The sequence below is a fragment of the Squalius cephalus genome, assembly GCF_949319135.1.
Source record: "Squalius cephalus genome assembly, chromosome: 14".
In the NCBI taxonomy this organism is placed as follows: Eukaryota; Metazoa; Chordata; class Actinopteri; order Cypriniformes; family Leuciscidae; genus Squalius; species Squalius cephalus.
Genome location: NC_137135.1, coordinates 6,495,961 through 6,513,853, shown reverse-complemented (window position 1 = coordinate 6,513,853; position 17,893 = coordinate 6,495,961). Strand labels below are relative to the sequence as shown.

Sequence of the window (17,893 nt, the reverse complement as noted above, 5' to 3'; positions counted from 1 at the left end):
TGCAAAGATTAATATAAATATTAATTATAAAGGTTAATAAAACGTTACACTCACTTCAGTTCTTCTGGAGGTGCAGCAGGAACACGAATAGTTGGTACTGATCCTTTTTTCAGGAGCAGCTTCTTATACTGACCCTCGTTTATAAAGCAGTCTGGTGTGTGAAATGATTCGCGCAAACATGAAAGCATTGACGTTGATCGTGGGGAATATTCCCTTCGAAAACAAAACTCAGCCACTGCGTCTTCAGCGGTTCGGATTTAGAAACATCAAAACAGGGGCGCCTGGCCAATAGAGGGCGCTAGGGCCCTATTTATTTATTTTAAAATAAATAAAAATTAAGTGAATTGATGCTTAAAAAAGGCAAAATTATCTGCCAATGGGGTAAGATTAAACTTAATTCAAACAGAAACAAGATTATTTTTCTTACCCCATTGGCAGACAAATAGCTTTTTTTAAGCATCAGCTCACTTAATTTTTATTTATTTCCCCAGAAAACAAGACTATCTTATGTCATTTTACTCATATAGTAATGCATCTTGATTTAAGAATTGTTAGATATTTGGACTGGAAACAAGACAAAAATACTAAGTAAGAGAAGCATTTTTGCAGTGTTGAATCAAAATCTATTTGCAAGCTCGATTCTCACTCCAAGCTGAACTCAAAAGTTGGCAGCCCTGGAAGATGGTGATGTAAGTTTTCCTATTGGCATTAAAGGGGTGGTTCGGGATTTTTGACATCGGACCTCATTTTTAAGTCAGCCTGGTTGTTATTCATCAGTGGAGACATTTTTTTTTAAAAATTATCCAGTCCTTATATTTGGATAGTTAGCCGATGCTAGGCTAGCGCGAGTTAATGGTAGATGTTAGCCAGCCATTAAAAACCGTTTTACCCACTTCACAGTGCACCAAACGCAAATCAATTATAACACTAGACTATCGATGCAAATGTCCGTTGAGAGAATAATGTTAGAAATCAAATTTACCTTTCATCACATTGCATTAGTTATAATTTGTTCCCTGTAATCATAAGCCTTGTCTACAGCAGCAGCGGAGTGATATTGATTACCTAGGCAACCGAGTGAGCCGGTACACACATGTACTACACACACTGTAGTGCGCGTCTGTTCTGTGTTTACTTTTCGCCGCATTACTAACCGGAGCAAAGTAAAATTCCGCAGCTGCTGAGAAACTAGTTCCTTTGGGATCATTGAGATGAAAGGTAAGTTTGATTTCTAACATTATTCTCTCAACGAACATTTGCATCGATAGTTTGGTGTTATAATTGATTTGCGTTTGGTGCACTGTGGAGTGGGTAAAACTGTTTTTAATGGCTGGCTAACGCATCTACCATTGACTCGCGCTAGCCTAGCATCGGCTAACTATCCAAATATAAGGACTGGATAATTTTTTTAAAAAAATGTCTCCACTGATGAATAACAACCAGGCTGACTTAACATTGAGGTCCGATGTCAAAAATCCCGAACCACCCCTTTAAAAAACATCAACATCTGAATTCGGAAGACCATTCTAGTATACTACTCATACTACATTTACCATATTTCTGCAGCAGAAATAGGAAGAGTATGCTAGTATGATGTTCTGAATTCAGCAACTGATACAATCTGTGACCCCCCTTTACCCCCCCCCCCCCATCCCCCAACCCCCAACCCCCACCCGGTTTGTTTTCTTACAAAACCAGCCAGGAAGTGAGTCATTATTTCTGCCTTTCATTTTTACTGAAAGCTAAAGCGAGTCAGTGTTGTGAAGAACAGAAGAGGACACATTATTTCATAGCATTTTTGTTTATTTCTGAGTTAACCCAGATTTTGATTGTAATAGTTGTTTACTCTTTAAACCAAAGTTCAGAAAGTGGAAGTAAATTGTAAGATTATTTGGATCTTTTACTAGAAGAGGAAATGGATTCAAAATCTGTGGAAGAGCTTTCTTGTCCTGTTTGCCGTGAAATCTTCAAGACTCCTGTTCTTCTGTCCTGTAGTCACAGTTTTTGTAAAGAGTGTCTACAACAGTTCTGGAAAATTAAGAAAACTCAGGAGTGTCCTGTCTGCAGAAGATCATCTAAAGGTAATCCTCCAATTAATCTTGCGTTAAAAAACTTGTGTGATTCATTGATAAAGAAGGGAAATGAGAAATGTTCATCAGGATCTGAGGAGATCTGCAGTTTACACAGTGAGAAACTCAAACTCTTCTGTCTGGAGGACAAACAGCCTGTGTGTTTAGTGTGCAGAGACTCAGAGAAACACACCAATCACACATTCAGACCCATCAGTGAAGTGCTTTCATCTTACAAGGTAAGACAAATGTCTCTGATTTCATATGCTGAATACAGTGTTTAACATATTATTTGTGTACACAATAGACCAGTATTTATTTTTGTTCAGACTAAATCTCTGTCACAAATCAAGCCTCTGTGGCTCCCTCTGATCACCGCCAGAGGGCAACATCGTCTGAGTATTTTCTCAGACTTAATTTTCCATGATCCTGTACCTGGGGCTGATTACACTCGCTCCTGATCCCTACACTGTAAAGAGGTTGCTGTAAATTTTACAGTAACTTACTGGCAGCTGGATGCCAGTAATTTACTGTAAAATGTTTACAGTATTATTATTGTATTTTCACTTACAGTATACTGTACCATTTACTGTACTTGCATTTACAGTATTATTACCGTATTTTCATTTACAGTATTAGTATTGAGTTTATTTATTTATTTATTTTCATCATTTTAAATTTTTTTTTTAAATGTATGTTTACCCCACCCCCAAAAAAATCACAATAACTCACGAACATTTGTCCTTATAATATTCTTTTTAATCGTTGAACATTTTGTTTTAGAAGTACAAATTACAAATCTTGACCTTTAGGAGCCACTAGCTGAAGAAAAAAAGGCAACATCTCCCAAGTCAATAGAATTAATCTCCTGGTGACCATTTGTATCACAAGTTAACTACTGTAAATTGATTTACAGTAGGGAAGAATTACAGTAGTGACCATATATTTTCCCATAATCCTTTGCTGTTTACAGTAACATACTGTATACATATTTTACAGTATCTTACTGTACATATTACAGTAAAATACTGTTCAAATTACAGAAACCCATTACAGTGTATCCCATGGACTATTTAACCAGCACTCTCACAAGCTCTCATTGCAAAGTTTTGTTTTGCTGTGACTTACATCTCTGAGCGTTTTTCTCTGTTTTTGATTTCCCAGTGTATGACCCTGGACTGTGTACCTTGTTAAGATTCTCTGCTGCCTGCCTACTTACAGTACCTGTGCTCTGTCTTCCTGGATTAAGTCTGTACTGTTTGCCCTGACCCACTGCCTGGTTTGTGATTACGTCTCGGCTCTGCCTGTCGCCGTTGACTGAACTGTTTGTTGTACGAGTATCTCTTTTAATAAAGCTGCAAATGCATCCTAACTCTGCTGACTCAGCGTTAACCTCTGATTTTCTACTGATATAAAATTCTACACAAAACTTTGATCCTCTGATGTTCAAATCTTCTTGAATGTAACAGCATTGTTACAAACATAAAAAACATACAAACATACAATGTTTAAACCTCTTAGAGCTGCATAAGTTTCACAGATTTTCATCTAAACCTGTAGGAGGAATTTAATACAGCACTGACGTCCTTACAAAACAAGCTCAAACATGGAGAAGAATTGAAGAAAAATTGTGATAAAACAATCAAACACATCAAGGTGAGGATATAAAGAGTTAAATACTCAACAATCACACACATAATTTATTATTGACATTAGTGGAGTGTGTGTGTTCATACAGCGCTGACTGAAGTGAATGTGATTTGATTTCAGTCTCAAGCTGAGCACACAGAGCGTCAGATTAAAGAAGAGTTTGAGAAGCTTCATCAGTTTCTCAGAGACGAAGAAGAAGCTACAATCACTGCACTGAGAGAGGAAGAGGAGCAGAAGAAGCAGAGGATGAAGGAGACGCTGGAGGAGATGAACACACACATCTCAGCTCTTTCACACACAATCAGAGACATGGAGAAGATGATGAAAGACAATGACGTCTCGTTTATAAAGGTGACAAATCAATCTGGCTTCATTCTTTGTGTATAAAACAACTTGTATAGAGAGACTCATTGACAGAGTGTTTGATAAGATATTAAAATGTTTTGAAACTCTATATTTTCCAGAACTATAAAGTCATGATGGAAAGGTGAGTGAGCTGCTCGTATCTCTTCTCTCAATGGATCTGAACTCAAATTCACTGCAGTTCTGACTCCTGAATGTTCCTCAGAGTCCAGATCTCACAGCCGGATCCACGGATGAGTTCTGGAGCTTTGATTCATGTGTCGCGTTATCTGGGTAACCTGCCGTTCAGAGTCTGGAAGAAGATGCTGGAAACTGTCCAACACAGTGAGTCTCAGCAGATTTGACACCAGTGCAGAAGATAGTTCAGATATAAACACACACAACATTAGCATTTGATAGAAATATATTTAAAAATTTCCAAGTGAATCTGAACTGTATTTCAGAAAATCATCAGATCATACAGCAAACTCATAATGAAAAGTCTATTCCTCATGATCTATCTTTATGTATTAGGATACTATAGTGTTGATTGAATACTGATATTAAACATGAAGCCTCAATCCATTCTTACAGTAACTGAGAGACAAGTCTCATGCATTGGCCGTGAGACACGCAATTCAATCAGTTCACACGCTCACACGCCACACCGTGTATTTCTCACGCTGAAAAAGGCAATGCCAACCAAGTTGTCCTGCAAGCTTTATATATAACGTTGTATACGAGGCGCAGGCTCACAAAGTGAAGTTTCCTGCCGCCAGCACGTATCTCGGCCAGATTGCGTTCGTTAGGCAACATAGATGCGCGAACACATGGAAGTTGACGGAACATTCTCGGCCACTTTATGTTCGTTACTATGTAACAATAGGTTACTGTTTGTAACCGCGGTTCTCTGAAACATCGAGTGGAGAGATCCACCTATGGGAAGGGCATCCACACCTGACCTCTGCAGAAGCATCCAATTGCACCAAGTCTGGCCTGACAGACAGAAGCGCGTGTCCAATGCCCGGTAAGGGACCTGCCCCTTACCAAGTGTATAAACACTAGCACGCGCTATCTTACCTCAGTGAGCATATTCGCTTCTCGTGCAGCAAGCGGGGCAAGCTTGGTGGATCTCTCCACTCAATGTTTCAGAGAACCGGGGTTACGAACAGTAACCTATCGTTCTCTTTCATCATCTCGTGTTCGAGATCCACCTATGGGAGATATGGACAGCTCCCCGATTGCCAAATACACTACAATGAGGCCCTGAAAGCCAGAGGATGGTCACCTGGAAAGGCGGTGCATGACACGTCACACGAAACCCACCACGCAAAGTGAGGAAGACACATAGCAACAAATAATGACATGTGGTAACATGCATTTATGAATAAACCTGACCAAACTCATAATGGTGAGTAAATGGTGCCAGGTGCAGGTTAGAAACATGCTTAGTGACTTTAAAAAGGCTGGACTAAGCAGCCCAGGCTAACTTAGGGGTAGAGGGCCTAAGAGCACAAAGCTACAAAGAGCCAACACCCAGGACAGAATGAGCTACCGGAGTTCTGGTGACATCGAGCCGGTAGTATCTGTCAAACGTTTGGGGAGAGACCCAGCTTGCAGCGGCACATATATCCTGCAAAGAGACTCCCTTAAACAGAGCCCAAGAGGCAGCCATACCTCTAGTGGAATGAGCTCTGATGCCCTCAGGCGGCTGCACTCCCTTAGATTCATATGCAAAGATATAGCTTCCACAAGCCAATGAGAAAGGCGTTGCTTGGAAATGAGATTCCCTGAGTACGGGGGACCCCAAGAAATGAAAAGCTGGTCGCTTTTCCTAAACGAGCTGGTCCTGTCTAAGTACACCCGCAGGGCACGAACAGGACACACAGAATTCAGCCTCTGATCCTTTGTGGAGGAGAAAGGAGCTGGGTGACACGCGGAAAGCTCAATCACCTCACACGTGAATGCCGGGAAGCATTTTGGCATAAAGGCCAGGTTGGGCCTGAGAAAAACCTTATCTCCACTGAGAGAGAATTTAGTGCACGAGGGATGAACAGAAAGTGCATGGAGATCACTGACATGCTTGGCAGATGCCAAGGCCAGGAGAAGAGCTGTCTTGAAAGAAAAATTCTTCAGGGAAACACTTCCCAGGGGCTCAAACGGCTGTTGAGACATTGCCTCCAGCACCATGGAGAGGTCCCACTCAGGAACTACTTTCCTGGGAACTGGAAGAGTGCGGCGCGAGCCCTTTATAAATCTACGAATAAGGGGGTGTTGCCCCACCGTAGCATTGTCGAACCCCACATGACATGCAGCGATAGCCGCTAAATAGACCTTAATAGTGGAAAAGGATCTTCCCTTATCCATAAGGTCCTGTAAAAAGCATAAAATATCAGTGATTGAGCACTGATATGATATTAACTGTCGCCCTTCACACCATTCTTCGAACACACGCCACTTACAGTCGTACAGGGACCGTGTCGAAGAGGCTCTGGCACACTGAATGGTGGCCACAACACGTGGGGGGAGCCCCAATGTGTTTAAGTTGGCCCTCTCACGGGCCAGGCCCAGAGGGCCACCCTGTCTGGGTGCGGGTGGTAGATTTCCCCATTCGCTTGGGACAGAAGGTCTGTGCGAAGTGGGAGGGGCCATGGCTGGACATACAGCAGAGGGATAATCTCTGAGAGCCACGGTGCCCTGGGCCATCTGGGAGTGATCAAAATCATGGTCAAGCCCCGTTCCCTCACCATGACCAGAGACGGCGTTATGAGGCAAAGGGGAGGAAATAGTAGTTTCCATAGTAGCCTCATCCTCCTTCTTCTTATCGTCGCACCGCTGCTGCATAAGGGCAACAGCAGGGCCGAAAAGAGCCTGGCCTGGCCTGGTTCCACTGGGGCTCCTGCTATGCGTCTCTTCTCGCTGTCAGGCAGACCAGAGAGATTGAGCCAGAGGGCGCGTTCCCCCACAACAGACAGGACCATAGAACGTCCGTCAGCCTGAACAGCTTGGCGGGTGTTGCGAAGGACCAGGTCGTTAACGGTAACGATCTCCTTCCACAGCGTCGGGGATGACACACCTTTCTCCAAATGTGAGCTCATGTCCTCCAAAAGCTCAGCCTGGTAGGCCGAGAGGAGGGAGGAAACATTTAGAGCCCGCACCGCGAGAGCTGAGGCCTTGTACGAGGCCTGGAAAACAGATGCTGAGAAGCAGTCCATCTTGTTTAGGAGGACTGGCTTAGGAGGGGCCAGTAACCCTCCCTGCGAGGGGTTAAGGTGTCTGGCAATCGAGGGCTGGATGGTGGGAGGGTAGCCCATACCACACGCTGCCATATCCTTAACCTCTAGACCCGCCAGACCGTGCTTGAGATCTAGCGGGTCTCTCCAATAGTGACGCATGTCCTTAGTGCACGTGGGGAGAACAGGCATGAGCTGCTTCCTAGGACCGGGAGGAGGGCCTAGGAGTTTGTCGTCATACACATCCCTCTCTTGGTCGGCGGCATTCTGGAGGGCTGGCCATTCAATGCCGAGACGAGAGGCCACTCGCTCACACACCTCGAGAAGGGCTGCGTGTAGCAGAGCCGTGTAGCCGAGCCACTAACCGGGGGAGCTTGGGCGGACGGGATGGTTTCCTTGTCGTCCGAGCCATCAAGTATAGCGGGGTCCTCATCCTTGCCTGAGCCGGGCGGCTCATAGTCGAGCAAGGAAATACCGGGAAGGATTTCCTCGTGTAAGCCCTCGTTAGACTGGTCAGCCCAACTGAGAGCAGGCATGCTCTGGGAGGTCCCCGGAGCTGCAACGCTTTCACCTACTCCAACATCCAAGTCGTATTGTTCGTCCGTGTTTTGGGTGGACGCAACCTTAAGTCTAGGTTGAAGAAGCTTCCTAGGCAGAGCGTAGGCAGTGGCTGCAGTTCTCAGGAAGAGAAATAGCTTCTTCCGCATGCTTTAATCCCATGTATACCACGCAAAAAGGATGGGTATCCCTCGCGGCAATGAGTGAACCGCAGGCGGCAGGGCATGCACGCGACTGCGAGTCCGACGAGTTAGCAGGACCGGAGAGCTTGTGATCCATGGGAGAGGTGAAAGCTAAGAAAACAGGCGGGCAGCCTGAGCAAATCCAGGTAGCGAGCGTGGGTGGCTTGCAACCAGAAATAAATCGCAACTAAACGTAACCGTCTGACAATCACGCCTGGCGGAGGCTGATCGAAATAGATATTTCCTCCTGTTGACTGTGGTGAAGTCAACGAAAACCCGTAGAGCTGCGAAGCAAAGAGGTCGTGAGAAGCGAATAACAACTGAGGTAAGATAGCGCGTGCTAGTGTTTATACACTTGGTAAGGGGTGGGTCCCTTACGGGCATTGGACACTCGCTTCTGTCTGTCAGGCCAGACTTGGTGCAATTGGATGCTTCTGCAGAGGTCAGGTGCGGATGCCCTTCCCATAGGTGGATCTCGAACACGAGATGATGAAAGAGAACCAATAACATCGCGCGAACACACGTCGTGATGGAGAAGGTAAGTTGGAAGAAAGCTCGTCTAACATTTTTAGGCTAGAGCATTTAATATAGCCCAACGTATACATTATTATTGATGCAGTCAAAAACTCTACAACTACTTTGCAACCAGGCCAGAAGCTTTGGCTCAGTTTGGCTAGCTTACGTTTGTAACGATCACCAGCTGGAGCTGCCCTTGTGAGCCACCAGAGGGCAGTCCACATCAGACTATCATATTCACTCACTAACTACATTTCCCATAACTCACTGCCCAGACTCATCATCACTTATCACTGATCACATTCACCTGTACCTCATTCACTGATTGCATTCACCTGTCTCATCCTGTTAGTCTGTCTATATATACCTTGTTCATTCATTTACTCACCGCGAAGTCTTGTTAAGTGTTACACTGCTATTCTGAGCGTTTCCCTGGTTGTCTTGTTTCTTGTTTTTGGATATCTTGCCCTGTTTCCTGGATTACTCTCTTGCCTCTGGTCCCTGGATTACTCTCTTGCCTCTGGTCCCTGCCTGTTTTGTTTGTTTGTTTGTTTCTTTGTTTTGGACTGCTTTCCTGTGTATGACCCTAGCTTGTATGTTGGATTACGCCTCTGGATTGCCCCACAAAATAAAGCTGCATTTGGATCTCCTACTTCGTGTCTCTGAGCAGTACGTGACAGAAGACTTCGCCACACTTCAGATCCAGCAGCTAGGACCTCCTGTAATACAGCAGTACGGATCTCACCTGATCTTCCCAGTATGAGCCGGGAGTTCGCTGGACAGATCGCGGCCTTAGCCCTGGATAGCCTCGATCTGTTCCAGTCCCCCTGGGGGTTTTTTCCTCTCGCTGCCTCTTGCTCTCTGGGTGACGAGGCTATTAAGTTATGTTACCGGCTGGGGGCTAAGGAGGTCGACCCGAGGGAGCTCCCCGATCTCTCTGGTCTGGATTGGAGAGAGGCACTCTCCAGATGTCTGGAGAGCTTCCTTCCGTGGCACCCCCGTCCAGCCGAGCCTGCACTTCACGCCAGTCCAGCCGAGCCCGCACTTCACGCCAGATCTGCCGAAGCCAAGACAGCAAGCGACATGCCCGCCAAGCTAGAGTCTTCACCGCTGGTCCCGTCCAGCACAGAGCCCTCTTCACCACTGGTCCCGTCCAGCACAGAGCCCTCTTCACCGCTGGTCCCGTCCAGCACAGAGCCCTCTTCACCGCTGGTTCCGTCCAGCACAGAGCCCTCTTCACTGCTGGTCCCGTTCAGCACAGAGCCCTCTTCACCGCTGGTCCCGTCCAGCACAGAGCCCTCTTCACCGCTGGTCCCGTCCAGCACAGAGCCCTCTTCACCGCTGCTTCCGTCCAGCACAGAGCCTTCACTGCTGGTCCCGTCCAGCACAGAGCCTTCACTGCTGGTCCCGTCCAGCACAGAGCCCTCTTCACCGCTGGTCCCGTCCAGCACAGAGCCCTCTTCACCGCTGGTTCCGTCCAGCACAGAGCCTTCACTGCTGGTCCCGTCCAGCACAGAGCCTTCACTGCTGGTCCCGCCCAGCTCAGAGCCCTCGCCGCCGCTGGTCCCGTCAAGCTCAGAGTGCGCTTCTGCTGATCCAGAGACTGTTCACGTCGCTTCTGCTGATCTAGAGACTGTTCACGTTGCTTCTGCTGATCCAGAGACTGTTCACGTCGCTTCTGCTGATCCTGAGACTGTTCATGTCGCTTCTGCTGATGCAGAGACTGTTCACGTCGCTTCTGCTGATCCAGAGACTGTTCACGTCGCTTCTGCTGATCCAGAGACTGTTCACGTCACTTCTGCCGATCCAGAGACTGTTCACGTCACTTCTGCCGATCCAGAGACTGAGCTTCACGTCACTTCTGCCGATCCAGAGACTGAGCTTCACGTCACTTCTGCCGATCCAGAGACTGAGCTTCACGTCACTTCTGCCGATCCAGAGACTGAGCTTCACGTCACGTCCGCCCGTCAAGTGTCTCGCCCCGCCGAGACTGAATCTGTTCCTGAGCCTGAAACTGATCCGGACACTGAGCTTGAATCTGTTCCTCTTCCTCTTTCTGCGCCTGTGTCTCCAGACACGATGACCTCCGCCACCGAACCAGTGTCTCAGGACAAGATGGCCGACTCCACGCCTGTGTCTTCGGACAAGATGGCCGACTCCACGCCTGTGTCCTCGGACAAGATTGCCGACTCCATGCCTGTGTCTTCGGACAAGATGGCCGACTCCACGCCTGTGTCTTCGGACAAGATGGCCGACTCCACGCCTGTGTCTTCGGACAAGATGGCCGACTCCACGCCTGTGTCTTCGGACAAGATGGCCGACTCCACGCCTGTGTCTTCGGACAAGATGGCCGACTCCACGCCTGTGTCTTCGGACAAGATGGCCACCGCCGAGCCAGTGTTTCAGGACAAGATGGTCTCCGCTGAGCCGGTGTCTGTTCCTGAGCCGGTGTCTGTTCCTGTACCTGAGCCGGTGTCTGTTCCTGTCCTTGAGCCGGTGTTTGTTCCTGTCCCTGTGTCTGTTCCTGTACCTGAGCCGGTGTCTGTTCCTGTCCTTGAGCCGGTGTCTGTTCCTGTCCCTGTGTCTGTTCCTGTTCCTGAGCCGGTGTCTGTTCCTGTGCCCTGGCCGCCTGAAGGGTCGTCTCCTCTCTGGCCGCCTGAAGGGTCTTCTCCTCCCTGGCCGCCTGAAGGGTCGTCTCCTCCCTGGTTGCCTGAAGGGTCGTCTCCTCCCTGGTCGCCTGAAGGGTCGTCTCCTCCCTGGTCGCCTGAAGGGTCGTCTCCTCCCTGGTCGCCTGCACAGCCTGCTCCGCCCTGGCCGCCTGCACAGCCTGCTCCGCCTGCACAGCCTGCTCCGCCCTGGCCGCCTGCACAGCCTGCTCCGCCCTGGCCGCCTGCACAGCCTGCTCCGCCCTGGCCGCCTGCACAGCCTGCTCCGCCCTGGACGCCTGCACAGCCTGCTCCGCCCTGGACGCCTGCACAGCCTGCTCCGCCCTGGACGCCTGCACAGCCTGCTCCGCCCTGGCCTTCCGCCCTGCCGGAGTCTTCAGGTCCCCTTCCGCTGCACGGGCCTGGCCCTCCGTCCCGCCCCCGGGTCCGCCTCCGCTCCACCTCCCTCCTGGACACTTTTAGGAGCGTCTGGAATCCGCTCCTTAAAGGGGGGGCTATGTAACGATCACCAGCTGGAGCTGCCCTTGTGAGCCACCAGAGGGCAGTCCACATCAGACTATCATATTCACTCACTAACTACATTTCCCATAACTCACTGCCCAGACTCATCATCACTTATCACTGATCACATTCACCTGTACCTCATTCACTGATTGCATTCACCTGTCTCATCCTGTTAGTCTGTCTATATATACCTTGTTCATTCATTTACTCACCGCGAAGTCTTGTTAAGTGTTACACTGCTATTCTGAGCGTTTCCCTGGTTGTCTTGTTTCTTGTTTTTGGATATCTTGCCCTGTTTCCTGGATTACTCTCTTGCCTCTGGTCCCTGGATTACTCTCTTGCCTCTGGTCCCTGCCTGTTTTGTTTGTTTCTTTGTTTCTTTGTTTTGGACTGCTTTCCTGTGTATGACCCTAGCTTGTATGTTGGATTACGCCTCTGGATTGCCCCACAAAATAAAGCTGCATTTGGATCTCCTACTTCGTGTCTCTGAGCAGTACGTGACAACGTTATCTGAAACTAAGTAACTTAATACTCTAATATGTCATTTGTTCACAATGTCCCACCACACAATAAACGACTAGGCACATTCCAAATGCAAAAATATTTGTTTTTCCAAACTGTTTTGAGCAATTTGTTATATTTTTGTATATTTGTAATTTTGAAATATAACATTAAAGAGTATATTTGATGTGATGAATTGATCTGTCATTTATCAGATTTACCAATTGTTATAATTTCAATTTGTGCTGGTTAATTATGAACAATGGGTAAAATTGGGGGGCGGGGCTCCATTAGGGCTCCTCCCCTAACCGCATGTGATCTCACTCCAAGCTTTTGATAAAACTTGAGAACCTTGTTATAGCATGATATATGATTTATGAAGTCTTTATATGTTTTACATTTACATTTCTAATAACATATTTCATCCTCTAATCTGATGTTATTCTCTCTGCAGCTCCATTGACTCTGGATCCAAACACAGCACATCGTTGTCTCACACTCTCTGCTGATCTGACCAGTGTGTCGTACAGTGTTGGAGATAAAACACTTCCTGATAATCCAGAGAGGTTTGATGAGTATGCATGTGTCCTGGGATCTGAGGGCTTTAACTCAGGAACACACTGCTGGGATGTGGAGGTTGGAGACAATATACTCTGGATTCTTGGAATAACAACAGCATCAAACCAAAGGAAGGGAGATTTCTTTGAGTCTAATGTCTGGCGTGTGCGGTACATGAACAGCAAATACAGCTCACAAACCCCAGAGCAACGCTACACTGTCTTTACTGTTAAACAGAAGCTTCAGCGTGTGAGAGTTGAGCTGGACTATGACAGAGGAACAGTGTCATTCTCTGATCCTGTAACTAACACACATTTACTCACATTCACATCCACCTTCAACGACACAGTCTTTCCATTCTTATATAATCGCTGCACAACTCCTCTAAAGATCTTACCAGTTAAACTCTTTATTACAGCAGAAAATCACAGTTAAATCTGATTCTGCTTATAGATCAATTCAGTTTTGCAAATTATGCTGTAATAACAACACTGTAATAAAAGGGTCTCATTGATCAATCACACTTAAATGTAAAATTTTGAGCCAACTTAACCCTTGTGTGTCCTAAAGGACATTTTTGCTCGTTATATATGCCCTTGTAGCCGAGCTGCACCAATCACATCGGGTTATCTGATATAGATACATGCTAGATATAGCGGGCCAGAGGCGAGATAAACAGAAGATGACAGCGCTGCGACGTCAAAGTCATTAGTAAACATTGCAAGATGGCTATGGATGAACACCAGTTGTTTGAAACGGCTTTGGCCGCTACAATGATCGAGTTAGACTTGGCTTTTTATCTAAAAGAGGATCAGAAGACGGCGCTCGAATCGTTCCGTTGCAAGAAGGACCGGATACAGTAAGAGTGTAATCTACCAGTTAGCTCCATAGATATTATATAATAAAGGCTAGATGTCTCATCCGCGCTGCTGGCCAATGGAGGTCGACGTCCGCACGCGGCGGCCATCTTGCCACAGGGAGCTCCCTCACTCGTAACATGGTGCATGTACTTTTAAATAACCATAACTTGCTCAATTTTCTACCGATTTTCAAACGGTTTGGTTTGTTATAAACGTCAGAGATGTAGTTATGACACTGCATACATATGAATAATTATAACAATGGACTTCCATATGAAAGAATTATAGCCACGTTAATAACGTTTTTAAGATACCAAACCGTTTGTAAATCCGTAAAGATTTCAGCGAGATAAGAGGATTTGTGTGCGTGCTGATAACTCACCTTAATTCACAGCTTCCCTGTGGTAAGATGGCCGCCGGTGATGCCGGAAGTGACTCCGCCTTAAGACATAGCCTGTATATGATATCTATGGTTAGCTCCGCTGGTAGCTAAGCGTATGGGGTTTATTGTTGTGATCGGTCGTAGTGTTATCCAATTGCGTGCAGATTTTCAAATGCATGCTTGCCAATTTTCATTGGTCGATGCCAGACCCGGTGGATGTTGCACTCAAAAATGAATGTGAACTTACAGTCGATTGTAGAGTTTAAGGAGAATAAATGATTGGGTTAAATATTACAAAAATTAAAATAAAATAAAACACATGTACATGGATGAATCGTTTACAATAAGATCTGTTTTTTTTCAAAGTAAATTCAATTTCATTCCATTTATATATATATATATATATATATATATATATATATATATATATATATATATATATATATATATATATATATTGTTGGGTGAAATATGCAATTGATTCTGTTATAATTAATGCCTCATGTAAACAGGCTCATATTAACTATAATTGTAACTTTGTGTAATGGAAAGTGTTTTACATTAACCCTGTATTATTATATAAGAAAACACCATAAAGAGGTTTTTATAAGAAAACACTGCAATTATTGTTGTAAGGATTTTTATTGAGAAAAATGTTTATAAAGAAAAACACTGCAATTATTGTTGTAAAATCATTTATTGAGAAAATGGTTTATAAAGAAAGACATACCACACTGAATGTTGTAAGCATTTATTAAGCATATGGCAGAGTAGAAGAAACTGAAAATGTATTAGAAAGAGCTTTGCTAAAGAAAGAAGAAAAAATGCAATTATTACCGTCTATGTGTTGCGGACGAGATACAGAAGATACAGTGATGAAGAAAAGGTCCAGAAGAAGGAGGACAAAGAGGCAAAGGCTTTATATGGACAAGTTTTAGGGAGTTTCCAAAGAGGGGATTTCTGAACATGTCAAAAAGTTTGATGGACTTTAAAAAGGACTGTAAAAGAATGTCCATGCAGACCTGATTCACCAAGGACGGCCTCTCCGGTGTTAGATGCCTTGCCATTGCTCCTCATGAAGATGAAAGCTTGTAAATTATTTGGTTTTGATTTACTTTTATTTTTATTTTATATATTAGTACCTTTTATGTAAACTAGTTAACCTGTATTTAATAAAAAATATAAATAATTGAAATTAAGAAGCTCGCCTGCCATAAGTCTCTGTTTTACAAAAAGATTGAGCTGAACTGACCACGGAGAAGTCTTCTGTGATCTAAATATTGTAAGTATAAATTCAAATGCTTATTATTTAGGACAGATTTGACTTACTTTAACTAACCTGAGAATAATTAAAATAAGGTTAATGGTGTTTAAAAATACGCACCATAAAACAATATATATATATATATATATATATATATATATATATATATATATATATATATATATATATATATATATATATATGCACTTATAATCATATGTCACAATAATCCTGTGTAAAATTGTCACAGTGTCTGGTTTATGTTCCTTGGGTCACCACTAGATGTCCTCCTTCCTCACGGTGTCCAGCACACTCTTGCACTACATTCCCCATGATCCTTGTCTGTTCATTGCACTCAGCTGTCCCTCATCACTGATTACTGCACTCAGCCTGTTTCCCATTATCATTGTCCTTTCCCTGTGTATAAATACCCTGCCTGTTTTGTGTTTGTTACGGATTCCTTGTTTTTCATCACGCCACTTGTGAGGTCTGTTCCACTTGTTGTTCCTGTTTATTGTTTTATGTTTTTGGACTGCTTTTTGTATTTTTGACCCTTGCCTGGACTAGTTTCTGATTACGGATTTCCCTATTAAAATTCCATTTTGCATTATTGGATCTTCCTGTGTTTCCCTGAGTGTGGATCGTGACAGAAGGAATCCGTCAAGAATAAAGATCCAGCATTATGGGGTTTCGTATCTCTCCCCCTAAGACGGAGAAGAAGAGGAGGGGACGGGTCCAAAATTTGATGCTTCTACGCCAGCAAGGCCAGATGGTGAATTGTCTGGCTCAGACTTTTTGGACCCTCTCTAGAGGCATGGACTACAACGATGCAGCTTTAAAGGATTTTTTTAATGGCTGCCTGGATGACCCATTGCCTGGGTGGGAGATGAAGGGGTTGGAGGTCCTGGACTTTTGGGGGTTCACCAAATACCTCCATCATCGGAGCCAGTGGGACACACCAGTCACGCCAACCATCAAGCCAACCACCGGATCTGTCTATTGCTGTCCAGGACTGGTTTCCAGCGTGGCCGATTCTCTGCTGATGTCAGCGCGTGTTGCCAGGAGGGCCATCGTGTCTAAGTCTCGTCCCACCAAGACCGTCCTGCCTGAGTATCTTCCCACCGAGCCTGCACTTCACGTCACGTCTGCCCAGCCAGAGACTGTTCACGTCACGTCTGCCCAGCCAGAGACTGTTCACGTCACGTCTGCCCAGCCAGAGACTGTTCACGTCACGTCTGCCCAGCCAGAGACTGTTCACGTCACGTCTGCCCAGCCAGAGACTGTTCACGTCACGTCTGCCCAGCCAGAGACTGTTCACGTCACGTCTGCCCAGCCAGAGACTGTTCACGTCACGTCTGCTGAGCCGGTGTCTTCGGACAAGATGGCCGCCGCCGAGAGTGTTCCCTTCACGTCTGCCGAGCCTGTGTCTTTGGACAAGATGGCCGCCGCCGAGAGTGTTCCCGTCACGTCTGCCGAGCCTGTGTCTTCGGACAAGATGGCCGCGGCCGAGCCGGAGCCAGTGTCGGTTCGTGAGCCGGAGCCAGTGTCGGTTCGTGAGCCGGAGCCAGTGTCGGTTCGTGAGCCGGAGCCAGTGTCGGTTCGTGAGCCGGAGCCAGTGTCGGTTCGTGAGCCGGAGCCAGTGTCGGTTCGTGAGCCGGAGCCAGTGTCGGTTCGTGAGCCGGAGCCAGTGTCGGTTCGTGAGCCGGAGCCAGTGTCGGTTCGTGAGCCGGAGCCAGTGTCGGTTCGTGAGCCGGAGCCAGTGTCGGTTCGTGAGCCGGAGCCAGTGTCGGTTCGTGAGCCGGAGCCAGTGTCGGTTCGTGAGCCGGAGCCAGTGTCGGTTCGTGAGCCGGAGCCAGTGTCGGTTCGTGAGCCGGAGCCGCCAGTTCCGGTGCCTGAGCCGGAGCCGCCAGTGCCGGTGCCTGAGCCGGTGGTGCCAGTGCCGGTGCCTGAGCCGGTGGTGCCAGTGCCGGTGCCTGAGCCGGAGCCGCCAGTGCCGGTGCCTGAGCCGGCGGTGCCAGTGCCGGTGCCTGAGCCGGCGGTGCCAGTTCCAGTGCCTGAGCCGCTGGTGCCAGTTCCTGGGCCTGAGCCCTGGCCGCCCGAGGGGTCGTCTCCGCCGTGGCCGCCCGAGGGGTCGTCTCCGCCGTGGCCGCCCGAGGGGTCGTCTCCGCCGTGGCCGCCCGAGGGGTCGTCTCCGCCGTGGCCGCCCGAGGGGTCGTCTCCGCCCTGGCCGCCCGAGGGGTCGTCTCCGCCCTGGCCGCCCGAGGGGAAGTCTCCGCCCTGGCCGCCCGAGGGGTCTTCTCCGCCCTGGCCGCCCGAGGGGTCTTCTCCGCCCTGGCCGCCCGAGGGGTCTTCTCCGCCCTGGCCGCCCGAGGGAGAGTCTCCGTCCTGGCCGCCCGATGGACCCTCTGCTTCGTCCTGGCCGCCCGATGGACTGTCGTCCCCGTCCTGGCCGCCAGATGAGCTGTCACTCCCTGTTTCTGTTCCCCTCCATGGACCTGGCCCCCCATCCCTCCCCCTGATCCTCCACCGTTCCACCTCCCGCCTGGACTCTTGTTTTGTTTGTTTCTATGTCTTGGAGCGTCTGGTAGCCGCTCCGTAGAAGGGGGGT

General features: G+C 47.2%; 1 protein-coding gene across 1 annotated transcript; it reads left to right on the top strand.

Moving 5' to 3' along the window:
* The first annotated feature begins 1,806 nt into the window (after window positions 1-1,806).
* On the top strand, window positions 1,807-14,316 carry LOC307170980 (E3 ubiquitin-protein ligase TRIM39-like). Its single transcript, XM_079892318.1, has 6 exons — window positions 1,807-2,308; window positions 3,630-3,725; window positions 3,840-4,070; window positions 4,184-4,206; window positions 4,288-4,406; window positions 12,676-14,316. Exons 1-6 carry the CDS (start codon window positions 1,916-1,918, stop codon window positions 13,212-13,214), a joined length of 1,401 nt encoding a protein of 466 aa, XP_079748444.1. The 5' UTR covers window positions 1,807-1,915; the 3' UTR covers window positions 13,215-14,316.
* The last annotated feature ends 3,577 nt before the right edge of the window (window positions 14,317-17,893 follow it).

Bases quoted from the DNA above. Each gene is read 5' to 3' on its own strand.
- LOC307170980 (XM_079892318.1), top strand. From the start codon at position 1,916: ATGGATTCAAAATCTGTGGAAGAGCTTTCTTGTCCTGTTTGCCGTGAA. The intron at 4,207-4,287 runs GTGAGTGAGCTG...AATGTTCCTCAG, and splicing joins TATAAAGTCATGATGGAAAG to AGTCCAGATCTCACAGCCGG. The intron at 4,407-12,675 runs GTGAGTCTCAGC...TTCTCTCTGCAG, and splicing joins GCTGGAAACTGTCCAACACA to CTCCATTGACTCTGGATCCA.